The sequence below is a fragment of the Vitis riparia genome, chromosome 9 (genome assembly GCF_004353265.1).
Source record: "Vitis riparia cultivar Riparia Gloire de Montpellier isolate 1030 chromosome 9, EGFV_Vit.rip_1.0, whole genome shotgun sequence".
NCBI classification, from domain to species: domain Eukaryota; kingdom Viridiplantae; phylum Streptophyta; class Magnoliopsida; order Vitales; family Vitaceae; genus Vitis; species Vitis riparia.
In genome coordinates, this window is record NC_048439.1 from 16,473,440 (window position 1) to 16,492,488 (window position 19,049).

At 36.1% G+C, this 19,049-nt stretch overlaps 1 protein-coding gene across 3 annotated transcripts in view; it reads right to left on the bottom strand.

Annotated features, from left to right (window-relative positions):
• The window catches only part of LOC117922196 (ABC transporter C family member 13), a 159,928-nt gene that overhangs the window by 105,619 nt on the left and 35,260 nt on the right, over positions 1 to 19,049 (bottom strand). The window contains exons 9-11 of one of the 3 annotated variants that reach the window (XM_034840241.1): positions 14,810 to 14,879; positions 5,811 to 5,927; positions 3,796 to 3,856 (exon numbers count right to left, since the gene is read on the bottom strand). In XM_034840241.1, the coding sequence (XP_034696132.1) occupies positions 3,796 to 3,856; positions 5,811 to 5,927; positions 14,810 to 14,879 (248 nt within the window). Of the gene's footprint in view, positions 1 to 3,795; positions 3,857 to 5,810; positions 5,928 to 11,406; positions 12,615 to 14,809; positions 14,880 to 19,049 lie in introns of those variants that run through there. The other 2 variants (XM_034840242.1, XM_034840243.1) reach the window with 2 other exon arrangements.

Below are 19,049 nucleotides of genomic sequence, written 5' to 3' on the forward strand. Positions count from 1 at the left end.
GTAAAGCACCAAAAATGCCTCTCCAAGTTTATTTTATTTTATTTTTATTAGAAACTCAAAAGATCTTTTCAATTATTTAAAAATATCCAAAAGAATGAAATATCCTTCCGTAAAATACAAATTTAGATCAAATCAAGGAAATACATACCATTACATGGATCCATATCATAGAACAAAAGAGAGAAATTACAAAAAGTACAACAACAATCAAAAGATTCAAAACAAACATTAGATAGACTCAAGGAGGCACATAATCTCCCTCAAAGGATAGCAATCCTTTTGCTCCTCTCTTAGCTAGCCCATCCCCCACCTGATTAGCTAAGAGAGGAACCCATCAAATGGAGTATCCAATTCTGTAAGATATTGAAAATTTAGCACAACCACCTATCAAGTCTCCACAAACCTCTCTTTTTTAGCCAGCCATTGCATAACAACAACAAAATCCCCCTCCACCGCAAATTGGACAAGCCTAATTCTTTTGCTTGTACAAAACTCACCGAAAGCACTACAACCTCTACTTCAACAGCAAAACCATTATTTGTAGGTTTAAAGTATGCTTTGATTACTAAACCTTGATGACCTTTAATCACAGCACCAATCCCAAGTTACCCTTAAGTGCCTAAGGCACATCCATCAAAGTTCAATTTAACTACTCCTTCAATTGGTGCTACCCATGCTAGTAAGGCCTTTCTAACCAACCTTCTTAACTTGCATATAAGCCTCCAATCTAAAAATATAAAACTCTAAGGGGCCTTTGAAGGCCTTGCTAGTATAGGCAAAAAGAGAGGAAGAAGAGTAAAATAAGTCCTAAATTGCATCCACTGTCCTCCTAGTATCTTTAAATATTCCCACATTCCTTTCTAACCAAATTGACTAAATCATACAAAGGCTGGCAATTCCTCACAGAACCTCTCCTTTTGCATGATTTTCAAAGCCTTAGAAGGAAATAGTCATCATCTTCACCATCAAACATGGTGGTACCCAATCTATCCCCGAAAGGCTAAATAGTCTATGCCATAAGTTCAACTATTGGACAATGAAGAAAAATATGATCAATTAATTCTCTAATCTCCTTGCACATACTGCACCACTCTAGATTAAGAGCCTTGAAAGGTCTTCGTTCTGATGCATATCATTGGTATTAACCCTCTTACTAGCCACCAAAGTTTTTAAAGGCGAAGACGTAAGGTGAGGCGTTTTTGTGCCCATGAGGCAAGGCGTAAGCCTCAAAGCGTTGAGGCGTAAGCCTTTTGGGACCCTCATTTTATAATTAATAAATATTTTACAATATATAAAAACTAAAAATAAAATAGCATAAATTAAAGACATGAAAACAATCCATTAGAATTATAAAAAAAACCTGACTAGTTCCATACTTTCACAATAAAAAATAAAGGCAACCATACTAATAGTTCCAAACAACCATAACCAAGTCACAAAATATCAAATAGAGTTCAACACATATTACTAGAATCCTCGTCCAATGTCATCATTATCCTCGTCCAATGTATCAATAGTTGGAAAGTTCCCACTATCAAACCCTCCCAACTCATCTAACTCCTCATCTTCATGAATTGATGTCAAATTCAACTCCTTCCCCTTGACTTTACCTCCACTTTTACCTAACATAAAGTATAAATGAGGTGTAAATATTATAAGTTCATTAATAAATTTAACAAAATTTATAACTTAAAATTTTGAGTACTTACTTGCAAATTCATCATGTTTTCTTTTGTTGGAATGTGAAGAAACCATGTTGTCTGATGACGCTTGAGTCTCTTGGTTTTGGGATGACACAATCCTAATGGCATCAACAATAAATAGTTCATTATCTTCAAGCCAACAAAGATCAAGCGGGAGGAGGGGATCTTCTTTCTCCGCAATCCACTCATCATCCGAATCAATCTCATCTACCAAAATCAGATCAACATTTTGTTTCCTTTGTAGACTTCGCTCTCTCAATCTAGTGTTGTACCTCACATACACTAGAGCATTTAAACTCTTATGTTCGAGTCTATTTCTCTTTTTGGTATGAATCTAGTGTCACTCCCACTCCGCAATGTCCCCATTGCTTTAGAGAAAACACTCTCATTTGGACCCACACCAATTTCTTGGAGCAATTCATTTCTTTTTTATTTTTGTTCCTTATAATTGCACAATGCCTCTTGGCATTCCAATCTAACATCTTCATTGACTTTAGTACATGGTTTCATACCATGATGAGTTCCGGCTAGGTGATGTTTTAGTTAATTCACCCCTCCCACGCATCTTTGATTACAAAACTTACATCGTATATACTTTTCCTCAGAGACTTCAATAACATATTTCCACACAAAATCTTTTCGTGAAGCTTTCGAATCGAAGGAACTCATTCAATTAAAAATTAAAAATAAAGCAAGAAAGAGTGAAAAAACAGTGTCAGGTGCCTCTTTAAAACTTTAGTGTTGTGCATTGTTTTAAAAATGGTGCAGCACCATTTAGCTTTATTGCACTATGCATGCATAAATGTTGTTGCCAGGTGCAATAAATGTTGTTGGAAGCAATAGAGGCTGCTGCTGGGTGCAATTAAGGCTGTTTCAGGGGGCAATAAAGGCTGCTGCAGGGTCAACAAAGGTTGTTGCAAGGTCAAGAAAGGCTGCTGCAGGGATTTATTTGAGATGGTTGTGAGGAAAAAAAAAAAAAATAAAGGTCAAGAACCAGAGAAGAAAAATAGTGTCATTGAAGCTATGAGAAGCTGCACACTGAAAAGAGTGAAAAACAGAGAGAAAGAAGAGGAGATGAGAAGGTTGGGACTGTGTGAGACTAAGAGAGGGTGAGCGACAGAGAGAAAAGACCTACCTATTGAGAATCGAGATGAAGTCGTCGGAGTGAGAAAGAGGAGTTGCCGAAGAAGAAGCCGATCTTCAGGTTGCCGAAGAAGAAGCTGATCTTCAGGTCGCCGAAGGTATGAACCACGAAGAGCTAGGGTTAGGGTTAGGTTTCTCCCCCAACTTGTTCCCTTTGTTCCCTCTTCAGCCTTCAATGTGTTTGCGGGGTTATAAAGTCTTCAACGGTAAGTTGTTTCTAATTTTTTTTTATTAGCCACCTCAGCAAACCAAAGGCTCACGCTTTAGTGAGCAAGGCGTCAAAGGCGTACGCAGGGCACGTCTCTGAAGCGCTTCAGGCGAAAAGGCATTCGCCTTTTGTGTTCAACGTCGTTGTGCCAACGCCTTAAGGCGTTTTCTAGACGTCTCGCCCTAGAGCGCGCCTCAAGAGCGCCTTTCAAAACACTGCTAGCCACAAGCCATGCGGAATTCTTTACTTTGGAGGGGGCTTTAGATTTCCAAATGAACAAAGTTGGATCGAAAGGAATGGAGGAGTACAAATGTGAGAAAGCTAAGAAGAAGGAATTAACTGAAAACAAGCCTGATGTGGTCAAAAGACGAAACCCTCACATGTGGGTAGGAAGGTGATAGATGCATATGGGCTGCAAAATACATCAATTGAGCCTTTTTTTGCTATAAGAAGTGGTCTAGGACTAACAAAACAAACAAATTTCCTTTTAAATGTAGCAAGTACCATTTCAAATTGATTGGATTAAAATGTTTATTTAATCCAAAATTTCAATAAAAATGTGAATTTTGAAATATTCTGTAGGAGAAGCAAGGTAATCTATTTCTCACCAGAAACATCTACAAAATAACTAACAAAGTAAATTAAAGGGAAGATGTGGTTATAAATGCAAATCCAGTACAACAACAATATAAAGGGAAAAAAAACCCAGCAACAGTATTATAATCCAATAATAATTTTTACTTGAATATAGATATAAGGCCCATTGCTACTGCAAGAATATAGCCGTCCAAATTCCCAGAACCTGTTAAAAAATAATATTAACAAAAAATATCACATTATATAAGTTCTGAATCAATATTTCACAATGGAGCGATTACGTAAAGCAACATTTGCAAAACACTGATATGGCAATGCCTGTGCTGTAGATATGGATACATCAAATCAACAAGTGAAACAAATTTCAGAACTTTTTTTATCAGAAGAAATTTCATAATTCTCAAGAACCCACCATACCATTTGCCTGAAGTACATAAAGATAAAATAAATAGATGATATACCAATGCAACCATTCACCAACCAAAATCTTTCCACTAAAGGAATAGAAAGATCTCAATCATGTGTGATAAACATATGAAAGAAGCTGTTAAAGCTAGACTGTGTTGAATGATAAGAAAGATAAAACAGAACGTCAGATGGCAAAACGTATACCAAGAGAGGAAAAATATAATCCTGAATTTTAATACCTCAAAACTCCTCATGATCAATTTAATGACAAGTTAGCTCCTTATTCAGGGATAAGCACATCAGGAATCTGAAATTGTTTTGTTGCTTGTGTAAAAACCCAAAATGCAGCACTTCTACAGTACATAGAAAAATCTTTGCAGAACTGATAACAGATGCATACTGAACATTAATAATGTTGAAAAAGTGTTTCAAATTTCTTTTTGTGCCTATTCTAAGTCTTTGATGTTAATATTGTTGAAAAAAATGTTTTACATTTCCGTTTGCGCCTATTCTAAGGTGGTGTTTGTATTTTTGTCTTAAATTTATATAGACATTAAATTAAGTCTAAGTAATATTTGTTGGTACATTAGGTTATGCAGTTTAAGACTGAATTTTTTTCCATTCATTCTAGCATTAAGACCTTTCTAGATTGTGTCTTACTCTCCATTAAAGACTCGAGGTTGTTGCTTGATCAACTAGGCCCCGGAAAGGCAAATTAGTGTTTGGTAAGGCATGGTGTGGATCTGGAAAAAATTGCAAAGAAAGCATATTTTATTGCTTAGAAAAAGTGTATATATGTAAGTGTACATTTGGTAAAGAAGGGCAGAAAAATAGGAACCCTTTAGAATCCCTAGAAATCAAGAAACTAAATTTAAAATCTCCTAAAATACAAAGTTTGACTTCTAAACTAATTCAAAGCTGCAACTCCTAAAGATCCTGAAGTTGGTTCAAAGATGTCTAACATTCCCAGTTTGTCAATTAAGGGAGAATAGATGTTAGAAGCTAAGGCCTTAGTGAACACATCTGCCAGTTGTGACTTGGAGGCTACGAACGGTGTGCAAATCACCCCTTCATCGATCTTCTCCTTGATGAAGTGTCGATCAATCTCAATATGCTTTGTCCAATATGTTGTACTGGATTATGTGCAATACTTATTGTTGCCTTGTTGTCACGATACAATCTCATAAGTTCATCCACTTTTACATGTAGTTCTTTCAAAAGAGTGTTGAGCCACATTAACTCACAAATCCTAAGAGCCAAAGCTTTAAATTCTGCTTCTGCACTAGAGCAAGAGACCACTTGCAATTTTTTACTCCTCCATGTAACCAAATTTCAAGCAACTAGAGTACAATAGCATGATGTAGAACGTCCGTCTGTGAATAAACCACCCCAATCAACATCGATATAGGTTTCAACACTACAGTGTTCGTGTTTCTCAAATAGAAGACCTTTGCCTGGAGTATGTTTCAAGTACCTGAGAATGTAAGTCATTGTTTCCATATGACACTTCATTGGAGCGTGCATGAATTGACTAACTAGGCCAATGACATAAGCTATTTCAGGTCAAGTATAAGACAAATAAATAAGTTTTCTAACCAATCGTTGATATCGTCCCTTGTCTACAGGTGTTCCCAAGGGGTTAGTGCCCAAATTACAATTAGGATTGATGGATGTAGTTTCAAGTTTGCATCCCAACATTCCAACCTCATTTAACAAGTTGAGTATGTATTTTCATTGTGACACATAGATACCTTTCTTTGATCTTGCCACCTCAATGCCAAGGAAACACCTCAAACTGCTTGAGTCTTTGATCTTGAATTCTTTGGCAAGTTTTAACTTGATCATTTTCATCTCCTCAACATCATTCCCTGTCAAGATAATGTCGTCCACATACACGATTAAGGTTGTTAGTTTTCCTTATGGCTTGCTTTTTATAAAGAGAATATGATCGCTGTGAAAAGATGGGAATTTTATTGATTAATTTACAAACGTACAAGGGAAAATATATAGGCTAACAACAGTCAACTAAATCCTTACAAAATTGGGATATTGATTGTTAGAAAAGATAGAAAACAATTCCTATAAATCAGGGATAAGGCTAACTAATTAAATCAAATATTTACAACTTTCCTAATTAATCTCAACCATCTTATTCACAAGATTCCAACCTGGTCTAGTCAACTTTGACACTCCCCCTCAAGCTGGTGAGTGGATATCATCCATTCCCAGCTTGCCAACAATAGTCTGAAAGATTGAGTCGTTTAATCCTTTAGTTAGCACGTCAGCAACTTGATTGCTAGTAGATACAAATAGCGTACAGATCAATCCACTATCCAATTTCTCTTTTATGAAATGTCTGTCAACTTCGATGTGTTTAGTCCAATCATGTTATACAGGATTGTGTGCAATGTTGATTGTTGATTTTTTATCACAATAAAGTTTCATAGGTCCTTCCCATGCAACCTTTAGATCTTCTTAAATAATTTTTAGCCATAGAAATTCACAAATTCCTAATGCCATTGCCCTAAATTCAGCATCTGCACTTGACTTTGCAACTATGTTTTGTTTTTTGGTTCTCCAAGTTACAAGGTTTCCACCAAGAAAAGTACAATAGTCTAATGTTGATCTTCTATCATCAATAGATTCATAGTCAGCATCGGTTTAGGCTTCTAGAGTCAACTTTTCTCCTTTCTTGAATAATTTTCCTCTCCCCAAACTTCCTTGAGATACTGTAAAATCCGATGTGCTACTTGGAGATGGACCTTCTTGGGATTATGCATAAACGGACTCACCACTCCTACTGCATAGGCCATGTTCAATCTTGTATGTGGGAGATAAATCACTCAACCAACTAGCCTTTGATAGGACTCTCTATCCACCATTGTATCTTCAGCAGCTTCGCAAAGCTTGTGATTTTGCTCAATAGGAGTTTCCACTGGTTTACACCCAAGTTTCCATGTCTCACTTAGCAAATTCAGCTCGTACTTTTGTTGAGATATAAAAATCCCATGCTGAAAGTGAGCAACTTCAATGCCAAGAAAGTATTTCAACTTGTCAAGTTCCTTTATTTCAAACTCTTGAACTACACATTTTCTCAAAGCTTCTCTACCTTCCAAGTCATCTCCTGTTACCATTAAATAATCTACATAAACTAACAAGGCTATAATTCCCCTTGAAGCCAAATGTTTAACAAACAATGTGTGATCACCTTGACTTTGCTTATATCCCATAGCTTTCATAACTTTGGAAAATCTACCAAACCAAACTCTAGGAGATTGTTTTATCCCATAAAGCCTTTTTTTCAATTTACACACCTTGTTACTTTCTGACTCAAAACCTAGAGGAACTTCCATGTAGATTTCTTCATCAAGATTGCCATGTAAGAAAGTGCTCTTAACATCATATTGTAGCATACTCCACCCACGGTTGGCAACTAGAGACAACAAAACCCTCACAATGTTCATCTTAGTAACCGGTGCAAAGGTTTTAAGATAATCTATTTCCTAGGTTTGAGTATACCCTTTAGCCACCAACCTAGCCTTAAATCGTTCAATTGACCCATCTGTCTTATACTTCACGGTAAAGACCCATTTACATCCCACTAGGCTTTTTTCCTTAGGTAGCTCAACCAATTCCCATGTTTTTTTTTTCAAGAGCCTCCATCTCAACTCTCATGGCTTCTTTCCACTCTTTATGAACCAATGCTTCAGAAATTGTTTTTGCGATGGTTATAGTGCTTAGATGAGTAAGAAAGCTTTTATAACTATCAGAAAACTTCTCATAAGACACAAAGTGAGATAATGAGTATAAAGGATATTGCATCATATTTCCATGGAAGAAGGCGCTCTTAACATCATATTGTTGCATACTCCACCCATGCTTGGCAGCTAGAGACAACAAAATCCTCACAGTGTTCATCTTGGCAACTGGTGCAAAGGTTTTAAGATAATTTATTCCATAGGTTTGAGTATACCCTTTAGCCACCAACCTAGCCATAAATAGTTCAATTGACCCATCTGCCTTATACTTCACGGTGAAGACCCATCTACATCCCACCGGTTTTTTTTTCCTTAGGTAGCTCAACCAATTCCCATGTTTTATTTTTTCAAGAGCCTCCATCTCAACTCTAATGGCTTCTTTCCACTCTTTATGACCCAATGCTTCAAAAATTGTTTTTGGGATGGTTATAGTATTTAGATGAGTAAGAAAGCTTTTATGACTACCAGATAACTTCTCATAAGACACAAAGTGAGATAATGGGTATAAAGGATGTTGGGTACACTTTCTCACACCCTTCCTAATAGCAATAGGAAGACCATGATCATCTCCAAGCTTGGGATCATAGACATCACTTTCATAAGCTTTCGAGTCAAAAATTACCTTAATACCATCCATCATCAGCACCAAGGTTTGGTTTAGATTCTAGGATCTGCATAGGTTGAATAGTGGATTCTCTCCTTCTTGAATAGACCTATAATGGGTGAGTAGCACTCTGAATATGTTTGTCCTTTCCCATAGAACTTGGAGTGACCGGAGCTGTTTGATTATAAGATGGTGGCTCATTTGGTGACAATGTTGGTGAAGGCAAAGATGATCATGAAGATAAGGAGTGAAAGATCAAGTAAAAGCAAATTTTTATCCTTATCTTCCATGAAAGATGTCTCCCCCTAAAGATAAGGTTTGACAAAATAACTTTCATGTTCAACAAATGTAACATTAGTAGATACATGGAATTTTTTTGTAGGAGGACGATAACTTTTATATCTCTTTTGTGTGGATGAATACCCAACAAAGCTACACTTTTGAGCTCTTAGATCAAATTTACTCCTATGATGTGAATGAATATGAATGAATGAGAGAACCAAATATTCTAGGAGTGAGGTGGTTTGTGGTTTTGAAATCAAGAAAGAATTTTGAAAAAAGTTGCATAGGAGTTTTGTGATCAAGGACTTGAGAAGATAAACTATTTATAAGATGAGTAGCAGTTAAAACAGCTTATCCCCAATAATTTTTTGGAACATTGTTTTGAAAGAAAAGGGCACGAGTAATTACTAAAAGATGACCATTCTTCTTTTCTACCACCCCATTTTGTTGTGGTACATTAACACATGAACAATCGTGAATTATTCCTTTTTCTTGAAAAAAAGATGACAAGGTTTGATTAAACTAGTCCCTAGCATTATCTAATCGAGCCCTAGTAAGTTCTACCCCAAATTGATTTTTAATCATGCGAAAAAATGTTTAGAAGGTAGAGCTAACATCAGATTTTTGTTTTAACAAAAAAACCCATGACACACGAGTACAATCATCAATAAACTAAACAAAACAAACCAAAGAGTTCTAGAAACATTTTGGAACCATAGAAGGTCCCCAAACATCAATATGGATAAGAGTGAAAGGAGATGACATTCTTTTATTACTTATTGGAAAAGAAGTGTGTGTGTTTTGCAAGCTCACAAAGATTACAATGAAATATCCTCATATTAATCTCTTTAAAAAAAATCTAGAAATATAATTTTAAGAACATTGAACAATGGATGACCAAGACGAAGATGATACAACCAAATTTTGTTTTTATTTGAACAAAGTTTGAGATTGGGTGTTGGGTACACGATCTTACTCCCTTTCGAAGCGCTATTGGCTTGTTTAGGTTGTCACTTGTTTCCTCACAAGTTTCACCTTGAACATCAAGTGGACTGTTGCTGTCAGATTTTGGTTCAATCTCCAGTTCAGACTTTTGGTCAACTCGTGATGTGTTGAGCTCTATTTGTTAAGAAGGCTGCCATCGAGAATAGACACGGAGCTGTTGTTTTGGTGGTTCTGCAAGTAGTGAATTAGTATCTTCCCCTGTAACAGAATTTTCAAGTATTAATGGCACTCTAGATTCAGTTATGATGGGTGATTCAGGTAGTAATGGTGGCAGTTGCTCAGCTGGAGGGCTATTTGGCAATTGAGCTGATGATGTTTCCCAGAAGCAATCTTTACTCATATTCTCCCCCTAAAGAGTGGTGATGGGAAAGTATGGTTTTTTTTTCAAAAAATTTGACATCCATGGTGATAAAAAACTTACCCAAAATAGGATCAAAACACTTGTACCCATGTTTAGTGGATGAGTAACCCAGGAAAACACATTTAATGGCACAAGGCTCAAGCTTAAACCTACCAGGGGCTGTGTAGTGAACAAATGACGTACAACCAAAGATTTTTAAGGGTAAGTTCTGATGAAGCCGAGAGTTAGGGTAGGATTGAAGCAGTGTGCCTAAGGGTGTTTTCATTTTAAATATCCTAGAGGGCATTCAGTTGATTAAGAAGGCTGCAGTTAAGACAGTTTCACCCTAAAAACGTTTTGGCATGTGGGTAGTAAACATGAGAGATTGAGCTACTTCTAAGAGGTGGTGGTTTTTTCTTTCGACAATGTCGTTTTGTTGAGGGGTGCCAAGACATGAGCTCTGGTGTATGATTCCATGGTCTTTTAGGTAAGGTCCAAGGATGGAATTAAAATACTCTGTTCCATTATCAGTTCTGAGGATTTGAATGTCAGTTTGAAATTGACTTTGGATCATAGAATGAATCTCTTTAAAAGTTTGGGTTGTTTCTGATTTTTCTTTTAACTGGTAGATCCAAAAAATTCGTGTGTAATCATCTACAAAAGATATGAACCACTTAGTATTGGTTAAGTTTGGAACTCGTGAGGGACCCCATATGTTGCTATGTATCAAGGAAAAAGGTAGTGAGGCTTTATCCGGTCATGGTGGGTAGGTATTTTTATGGCTTTTTGCAATTTGGCATATTTCACATTGAAAATCAAAAACATTTTTATTACCAAATAGGGCTGGAAACAAAGATTTTAAGTACAAGAAATTAGGGTGGCCTAACCTAAAGTGCCATAACATTATTTCATCATTACTAGAAAAAGAACCTAACTCACTACTTGCAGCATTAGCTTGTCCATTCTCCATGGCTGAATCCTCATAATAATAGAGTCTGTCACATTCCCGAGCTTTCCCGATCGTCCTCCCTGAAGATAGATTCTGAAACTCACAACAAGAAGCGAAGAACTTAGCAGTGCAATTCAAGTCGTTGGTTAACTTTCTTACTGACAACAAATTGCATGATAAATTTGGTACATAAAGCACAGAATTCAGTTCTAATGAATCTGAAAAAGAAACAATCCCCTTTCTTTCCACTGGGGATAGTGTACCATCTATCTTAATTCTCTGACCATCATTCATGGTATACAGGATGAAAACACTTTAGTGGTTCCTGTCATATGATCTGATGATCCAAAATCCACAATCCACACCATTCCTTTTGTATGTGCAGCATTAAGAGCAGTAAGAAAGGTACCTTTCTGAGCTACTGAACATGATCCTATATTAGAATCCCCATTCGTTCCGGTTAATGAGGATTGATTGAGAAGTTTGTACAACTGCTCAATTTGTTCCTTGTTAAGACGAATGGCAGCACTTTCGGATCCTTCTGATTTGTTGAAGTTAATATTCGGGTCACTAGTTGAGGTTTGGGCTTGGAATCCTCTACCTTCCGATTGTCTCCTTGGTGTCCAGTTTGCTAGCTTTCCGTGAATTTTCCAGCAAGTGTTACAAGTATGCCCAATACGGTTGCAATGGTCGCACCACAGGCGTTTCCGTTGCTCTCCATTGCTTCTGTTCACTGGTACACCGCGTGAGACAAGGGCAGAGCCATCAACCAGCCCTTGATTGTTGTTTTTATCTCCAAGCATGACTCGTTTTTTATCCTCCTCTCTTCTTACCTCAGCAAAGGCATCGTCAATTGATGTGAATGGCAATCTGCTCAGTATCCGTTCACGGACTTCATCAAGCTCCCTATTAAAGCCTGCAAGGAACTCAAAAACACGCTCCTTCTCGATCATTCGCTTCATTTTCAGGCAACAATCTTCACATCCCAAATCAGATCCATAAAATAAATCTAACTCCTGCCAAATATTTTGTAATTTAGTGTTATATTGATTAACACTCACTGTTCCCTGCTTCATCTCTTTTATTCTTGTTTTTAAATCAAAAAACTGTGCTACATTGTCCATATCCGAGTATTTTTTTCTTGTCGAGTCCCAGATTGCCTTCGCGAATGAGAGAAACATGAAAATCTGACCAATCTTCGACTCCATCGAATTTATCAGTCACACCATTACAATTGAGTTATCTGCTACCCATGACAAATAAGTCAGATCTGTTTTGTTTGGTGCACTCGTTTCTCCGATGAGGAAGCCCAACTTTCCTCTGCCACAAATTACCAATTTGACGGACTGGGACCATTGAAGATAATTTTTCCCATTTAATTTGTGCGGTAATCTACAGGGAGGCGTTATCGTTGACCTGGAACGTTGCTGTTGTCTGCATTTTCGCCCGAATCTGGCTGTCTCTTCGTGCATCTGTTCTGCCTCTGCTACCGGTCATGATCGTCTTTACCATTGCCAGGATTCATAAGATTTTCTGCTCTGATACCATAAAGTCTTTAATGCAAAGACTTTTTTATTATTCTTTAACTTGTGAAAAAACAAGGGAAATAAATAGGCTCTTGCTCTATCTGATCAGTAAGGACTTCTCCTAAAAACTAGGGATATAAATACCTCTAAAGAATATTCCAAAACAACAAAATAAAAGAGTCCTAATCCTAACTGCAAGCTGACCTTATTTATTTTGAATGCCTAACGGATAAAGTACTAACTAATAGATAAGATAAAAACTCATAATATTTATAGTTTTGTACTCTGAGTCGATTTTCCGATAAGAGAGAATGAGCAATAGGATACTTTGTACAACTTCGCACCGCTTTTTAAACAGTTATGGAAAGATCACAATTAGTCTCAACAAAACAGCTAGGTTTTTCTTGAACATTGCAAGTTTCAGGACTTACCTCGAGTTCAGAAGATTGACTATGCTTTGGAGAGAGAGTTTGTTCCCTCATTTATCGCCTGCTTGTTCTTCCTAGAGTGAACTTGACGAAGGGGGTCTGCAGGTGTAGAAGCTGTTGGTTCTTGACTTTGAAACTAATGTGAGACGTTCGAAGGAACTTCTTTGGATTCATTTTCAATGGTAGGAAGTACAAGAGGGGTTTCTATCTTCTCTACACTCTCCCCCTGACCTGAAGCTCCACCCTACGTGTCAACATTTACGATATCTTCCCACTTTGGAAGTGGAAAAATATTTTGTGACTGGTCTTTACTACTTCTGGTCTCCCCTTGAAGATCAGGGCCAGCAAAATAACCCCGTGTCTTCAAAAAGGTAACATTTAGGGAGACATACTTTTTCTTGGTCGGAGGATGGTAGCAAATATAGCCCTTTTTATGAGGTGACTAGCCTACAAGTAAACACTTTAGGGCTCTCGGTTCCAGTTTTGAATGACTCCTAGCTGGAATGTGAACAAATGCAACTAACCCAAAGACTTTTGGCGGTATGGAGCTTGGAAAATATTCTATAGGAAAGAACCCATTAAGTGATTCAAGGGTGCCTTGTAAGCAAGTATTCAGGTAGACATCCGATTTATTAAGCTGCTACTAAAACATCACCCTAATGAATCTTTTGGACATTCCTAGCAAAGAGAAGTGATCGAGCAACTTCTAGAAGATGTCTATTGTTACACTTGACACAGGCTTAATTTCAATAAGAAATGTACAAGAAGATGCCAGTGGAGCTTAGTTAACACCCAACTGCATGAATTACATAGGTAATGAATTCACTAAATCAAGCAATATGTTATGGAGTGCTCCTATACTAACTGTGAAAAAGAACAGTTTTCTACATTTATGCATGATTAAAGGAATCTTCCAAAGTGACTTAAATAACTGACATGTGTTCATGTTTATGCATGACTAAGTGACTTTAAATAACTGACATCTTTTCCAGCAGATTGATGAACTTTTGACCAGCTACAAGGAGTTGGATATTATTTTAAGGTTGATTTAATCTTATGACAAAAAAAAAAAGAAATAGAAGGATTTGAGGTCACACTTGAACTTCTAAATTTTTACAGTAAATTATTAGCTTGACACTCTTATAATCTGTTTTAAGCTCTGAAATGCAAGTGGATCCAGGGTTATTTAGGTTGATTTACAAACTCAAAATTTGACTCAATAGATTAGTGTTCTAAAATAGGATATTCCTTTGCACAGAAAGGGTTCATTACATCTCAAAATCCTGACTACTTGCTTTAAAGTAGAAAATGTTGGTGAGTTCAAAGATTTAACTAATGACAACAACCAAACGAGAGATGCAAATTGATTAACATGAAGATTAGCCATTGCACAAGGTGGGTAAACAACCTGCAGCTGCAATTAGTTGACCATCTAATAATTCAACTAATGTCCAGCTTGATGGCAATATCAACTAGCTTACCTCCAACCTTTAATATGATCTGTTCAAGAAGATTTAGTGCATATTGCTTTTGTTCAATGAAAAGCCTCTTTTAAAGAACAACTGATTAAATCTTTAATTTCACAGTCCCTCCCAAGATAACCTTAAAGTTTCTGGATCTCAGTGCTGTTCTCACATTTTATAATCACTACACACACATCAGATCTAGATCTTTAGTTTCATAATCCTTGCCAGTAATTCTTACTGAACAACTGACCTAAATGGAACAAAGTTTTACCCCACATACAAAGTTCCAAAACATAAATGAAGATAAAGTAGAACACAGTTAAATAACAGGTTCTTTTTAAGGATTTGTAGAATCAAAATTAGGGAAATTGGACTATCAGTTATTGAAAAACCTTGTTGAAGAAACCGAATCAGATTATTGAGAAGTACCGGCCCCACAAAACCAATACAATCATTAACCACCTGCAAAAGGTTAAAATATTTTTTTCATAATAAACAAGCAAATATCATTTATAAAGAAGAACAAAGGGGAAAAACAGAAGCCAAAACCGACAAAGGAGGATAAGGAATCCCACCACAAAATGAAAAAGACAGAACATTAGAGAATGAACCTCCCACACAAGGCCAGAAAAAAAGGAAGAAAGAGAGAGAGAGAGAGAAAGAGAGAGAACATTGGGAAATCATTTTCCAAGAACTACCATGTGACTAGGAGGATGGATCTCCAAAATCTACTCAAGAAAGAGAAGAAAAGAAATAAATTAATTTTAAATAGATTAGTATTAGTTGGTATTAAATTAGGATTAGTATTTATTGGAGTTAAATTACGAGTAGCTAATTATTAGAGTCATAATAGGTTTAGGAGAATTAGATTAGAGTCATAATAGGTTATTAGAATTCTAGTAGAAATTGGATTTTTTAGAAAAGCCTACCAATAAGGTTAATTGATGTAAACCAAAGGAGAGCAAATAAATAATATTAGTTTTTCTTTTAATTATTGCAATTCTCAATAATGAGACTCCATTGATTTTCTTCTAAATGAAATTCCAAAAATACTTGTTTTTACATTCTAATATCCCATTTTGTTGTGGGGTATCCACACAAGATGATTGTCAAATCTAATGCTTCTAATGCAAACCCTAAATTGGTTCCTCATCATTCTATAGAAGATAGGAAAAATGTTGTTCACTTCCAATCTTTGTTTTAAGAGAGAGATCCAATTTACTCTAGTGCAATCATCAATGAATGAAACAAACCATTTAGCACCAAAAATATTAGGAACCTTATGTGGACCCCAAATATCTAAATGAACTAATGCAAACAAAGTAGATGATCTTGTATTATTCAAAGGAAATGAAACCCGATGATGTTTATGAGTTTTAGAAACAGCATCGGGTAAACTATCAATACCAACACTTTTAAACAGCAGAGGAAACATATTCTTAAGTAAACTAAAAGGTGGATCTCCAAGACAAAAGTGATGAAGCTAGATTTCATTTTTGTTTGGTGCGGAATTTTGTGATAGATAGAACACAAAAACTGGTCACAACTGCTACTCATTGTTTCAAGAAAATAGAGCCCTTCCTTCTCCTTAGCACATCCAATTATCCTCCTCTTATCCTAATCCTAACATATACAATACGTAGGGCAGAAAGTTACACTACAATTCAAGTCTTTGGTAATTTGATGAATAGACAAAAGATTGACGAATAGTTTAGGAACATGGAACACATTCTTTAATGAAAGAGGAGTTAGAGTGACTACCCCTTGACTAGCAATAGTTGCTAGAGAACCACCAACAACTTTAATCTACATAGATTCTATGTAACAAATTGATGTGAGGAGTGGGTTATATGATAAGTCGTCCCTAATTCGATGGCCTAAGAACTAGAACATGACATGCTGTAAGCTACTAAGAGCATAACATACAAGAATGAAAAAACTAAGTCTAGTAGGGTAACACCCAGAGCGGGGTGAATGGATGAATTTTAAAGATCATACTAAAAGGATTGAATAAACTTAGCCCAAAATAAACCTGATAGAAAGAATTAAACTATATTGACCCAAATTAGTCTTGTAGGATGAAAGAATAGGTCAATAAAGACAATCACACGAGACACAAGATTTTATGTGGAAAACCTCCACACCAACTATGGAGATCAAAAACCATAGGGTCTAGAACTTACTATATAAGATTAAGATACATAGAATTACCTAATTGCTTATCCTAAAGACTTATTCTCCAATACCTATATCAAGACCCACGTCCAGGCTGTAACATCTCCAATGCTCTTGTGGATTCACCTCAGCCTTTAAAAGGATGCAAGTCCTTGCAACAACCTGAATGTTGAATCAATGAACACTGAGAGTTTTAGGAATGATGGAGCAAGCTAGGGTTTTTTTTTTCCTTCAAAAGCATTACACCATAAAATGGATTTAGAAAATGTATATATATGTTCTAAAACCTAAAGGATCATAATCGGATTTTTTTTAATTAAAAATAATCATGAATTTCCAAAAAGAAGCATTGCCAAAATATACCAAAAATGGTACGACCACTAGAGCGGAATTTACCACCACTCAAGCATCAGCACTCAAGCACAAGCGCTTGAGTGGCTCTAGCACTTGAGTGATTCCAATGCTTGAGTGCTTAAACCAATGTTTAAGCGGTCCTATTTTACCAAAAATAATAATAAAATCATTTTTACACCAATTTTAAAAGCTCAATCCAATCCATAAGCTTTCATACCCTAACTTGTCTCAAGCACACCTTTTCAAACTTACTTGTGGCAGTCCATTTGAATGATCAGCAACCTCAATTCTCCAATGGAGAGTAAGTCACATCTAAAAAGGTTCCTATGCCAAAATGAAAAGGAATAAAATTGTCAGTACAAAAAATGTCCTAACAAAGAAATTTACCTATCTAGGCTAATGAGCATGGTCTTGTTGGTTTCTCAAGAGTGATAAGGAGATTTCTTAGACTTTCGATCTCGCCTTTGTTAGGCCCCCAATTTTTGTACCATTGAGACTTGGTTTCTTATGAGAGTTCTTGTGAGAGTGATCTTCCACATTTGTCATGTGTGCTTGACTTTGTTGCTAGAAACTCTTAAAGCCACCATTCCAACCAATATTCCCATGAAGTTTCCAACTAGTCTCTTTCATTATGGTATGTACACCACACTCCATCATGGTTGGATGGTTTGGAAAATTCATTCTTCCCACCTTCTCTATTACTACTCTGTCCCTCACTATTAATTTTGAATCCCTATCATTCAACTTTGTGGAAACCATAGTGGAGCCATCTGTGGACCAAGAGCAAGCACAACAATTCTTCAACCTTTCTCTGCTCAAATTATGGAGAACATTTCATTTAGAATAGGCGAAGACTCCTTTCCCAGAACTGACACTCAAACTTGATCAAACTCCACATTGAGTCCTATAAGAAATTCAAAAATCATTTCCCTTTCTACGAACTTTTGTAACATTGTAGCATCCTTGCTACACTCTATTTTAAAATTTTGATAATAGTCCAATTCAAGGCATAATCCTTCCATAATGTTGTAATACTTAATAACTAAGAATGTACCTTGTTTAGTGGCTAATATTTTAGTCTTAATTTTCATAAATATGGGCTACATCTTGCACCGTGAAGTAGGTTTGTTGAACTGCCTCCAAAATCTCCTTCATAGTCATAAGAAACATGCAACTTCCACTAATTTTAGGCTTCATGGAAATTCAAAGCCCAGACATGATCATCGAATCTTCCTTATCCCATACACTAAACTTTGGATCATCTAGGTTTTGTCCAGTCCCAATCAGATGACTCAGCTTCCCCATTCCTTTCAGAAAAGACTTCAATAGTTGTGACCATTGCAGGTAGTTCCTACCATTCAATTGATACGTGGCTTGAAGATTTTGGAGTTCTCTCATTAATTGATTCTTGATTCTACCTAGTTTCAGTGATTGGAGTAGGGAGATTGATTTTAGATGTATCATACATATTTGAATGATATAAGGCAAAGAAGGTTCGGTATGAAGGCTGTATAGGAATTTCAGCAATGAAGGCTATAGAATAATATGAGGTATATCAGCAATGACGGCTGCAGTATAATTTGATAAATTTTCCAGAGAAAGTATGGCTCTGATGCCTTGTGAGAAAATATGATAATTCTTATATTCAAAGAGAATAATTGGTACAACCTTTATGTGCAGGTTAAATGGGATAACTTAGGAAACTTCAACTATTTTATCAATCTATATAAATCCCTATCAATCCCCATAAATCAGGGATTATTCTGTTTTGAATAGAAAACTAATCTATTTTAAATTTACAATTGCACACAGATATTCTAAGATTCAGAAAACTTAGATTTTCCAACACTTCTCATGAAAAATTTTATCACCAATCAAAAGAGAATCAAGAATTTGATGGTTTCAAACACAAACTCTAGGGCTTAGAGTTACAAATACTCATGAACCCAATATTCCTTGTATGGAAAAAAAGGCCATATAGTAATTTCTAAAGCATCTTTTTATTGGAATTATTTCAAATTTCTTAGCTTCTCAAAAAATGTTCGCATGTCTATCTACAAGGAACAATCCTTTCTCAACTATTTTCAAACCCCTAAATAAATT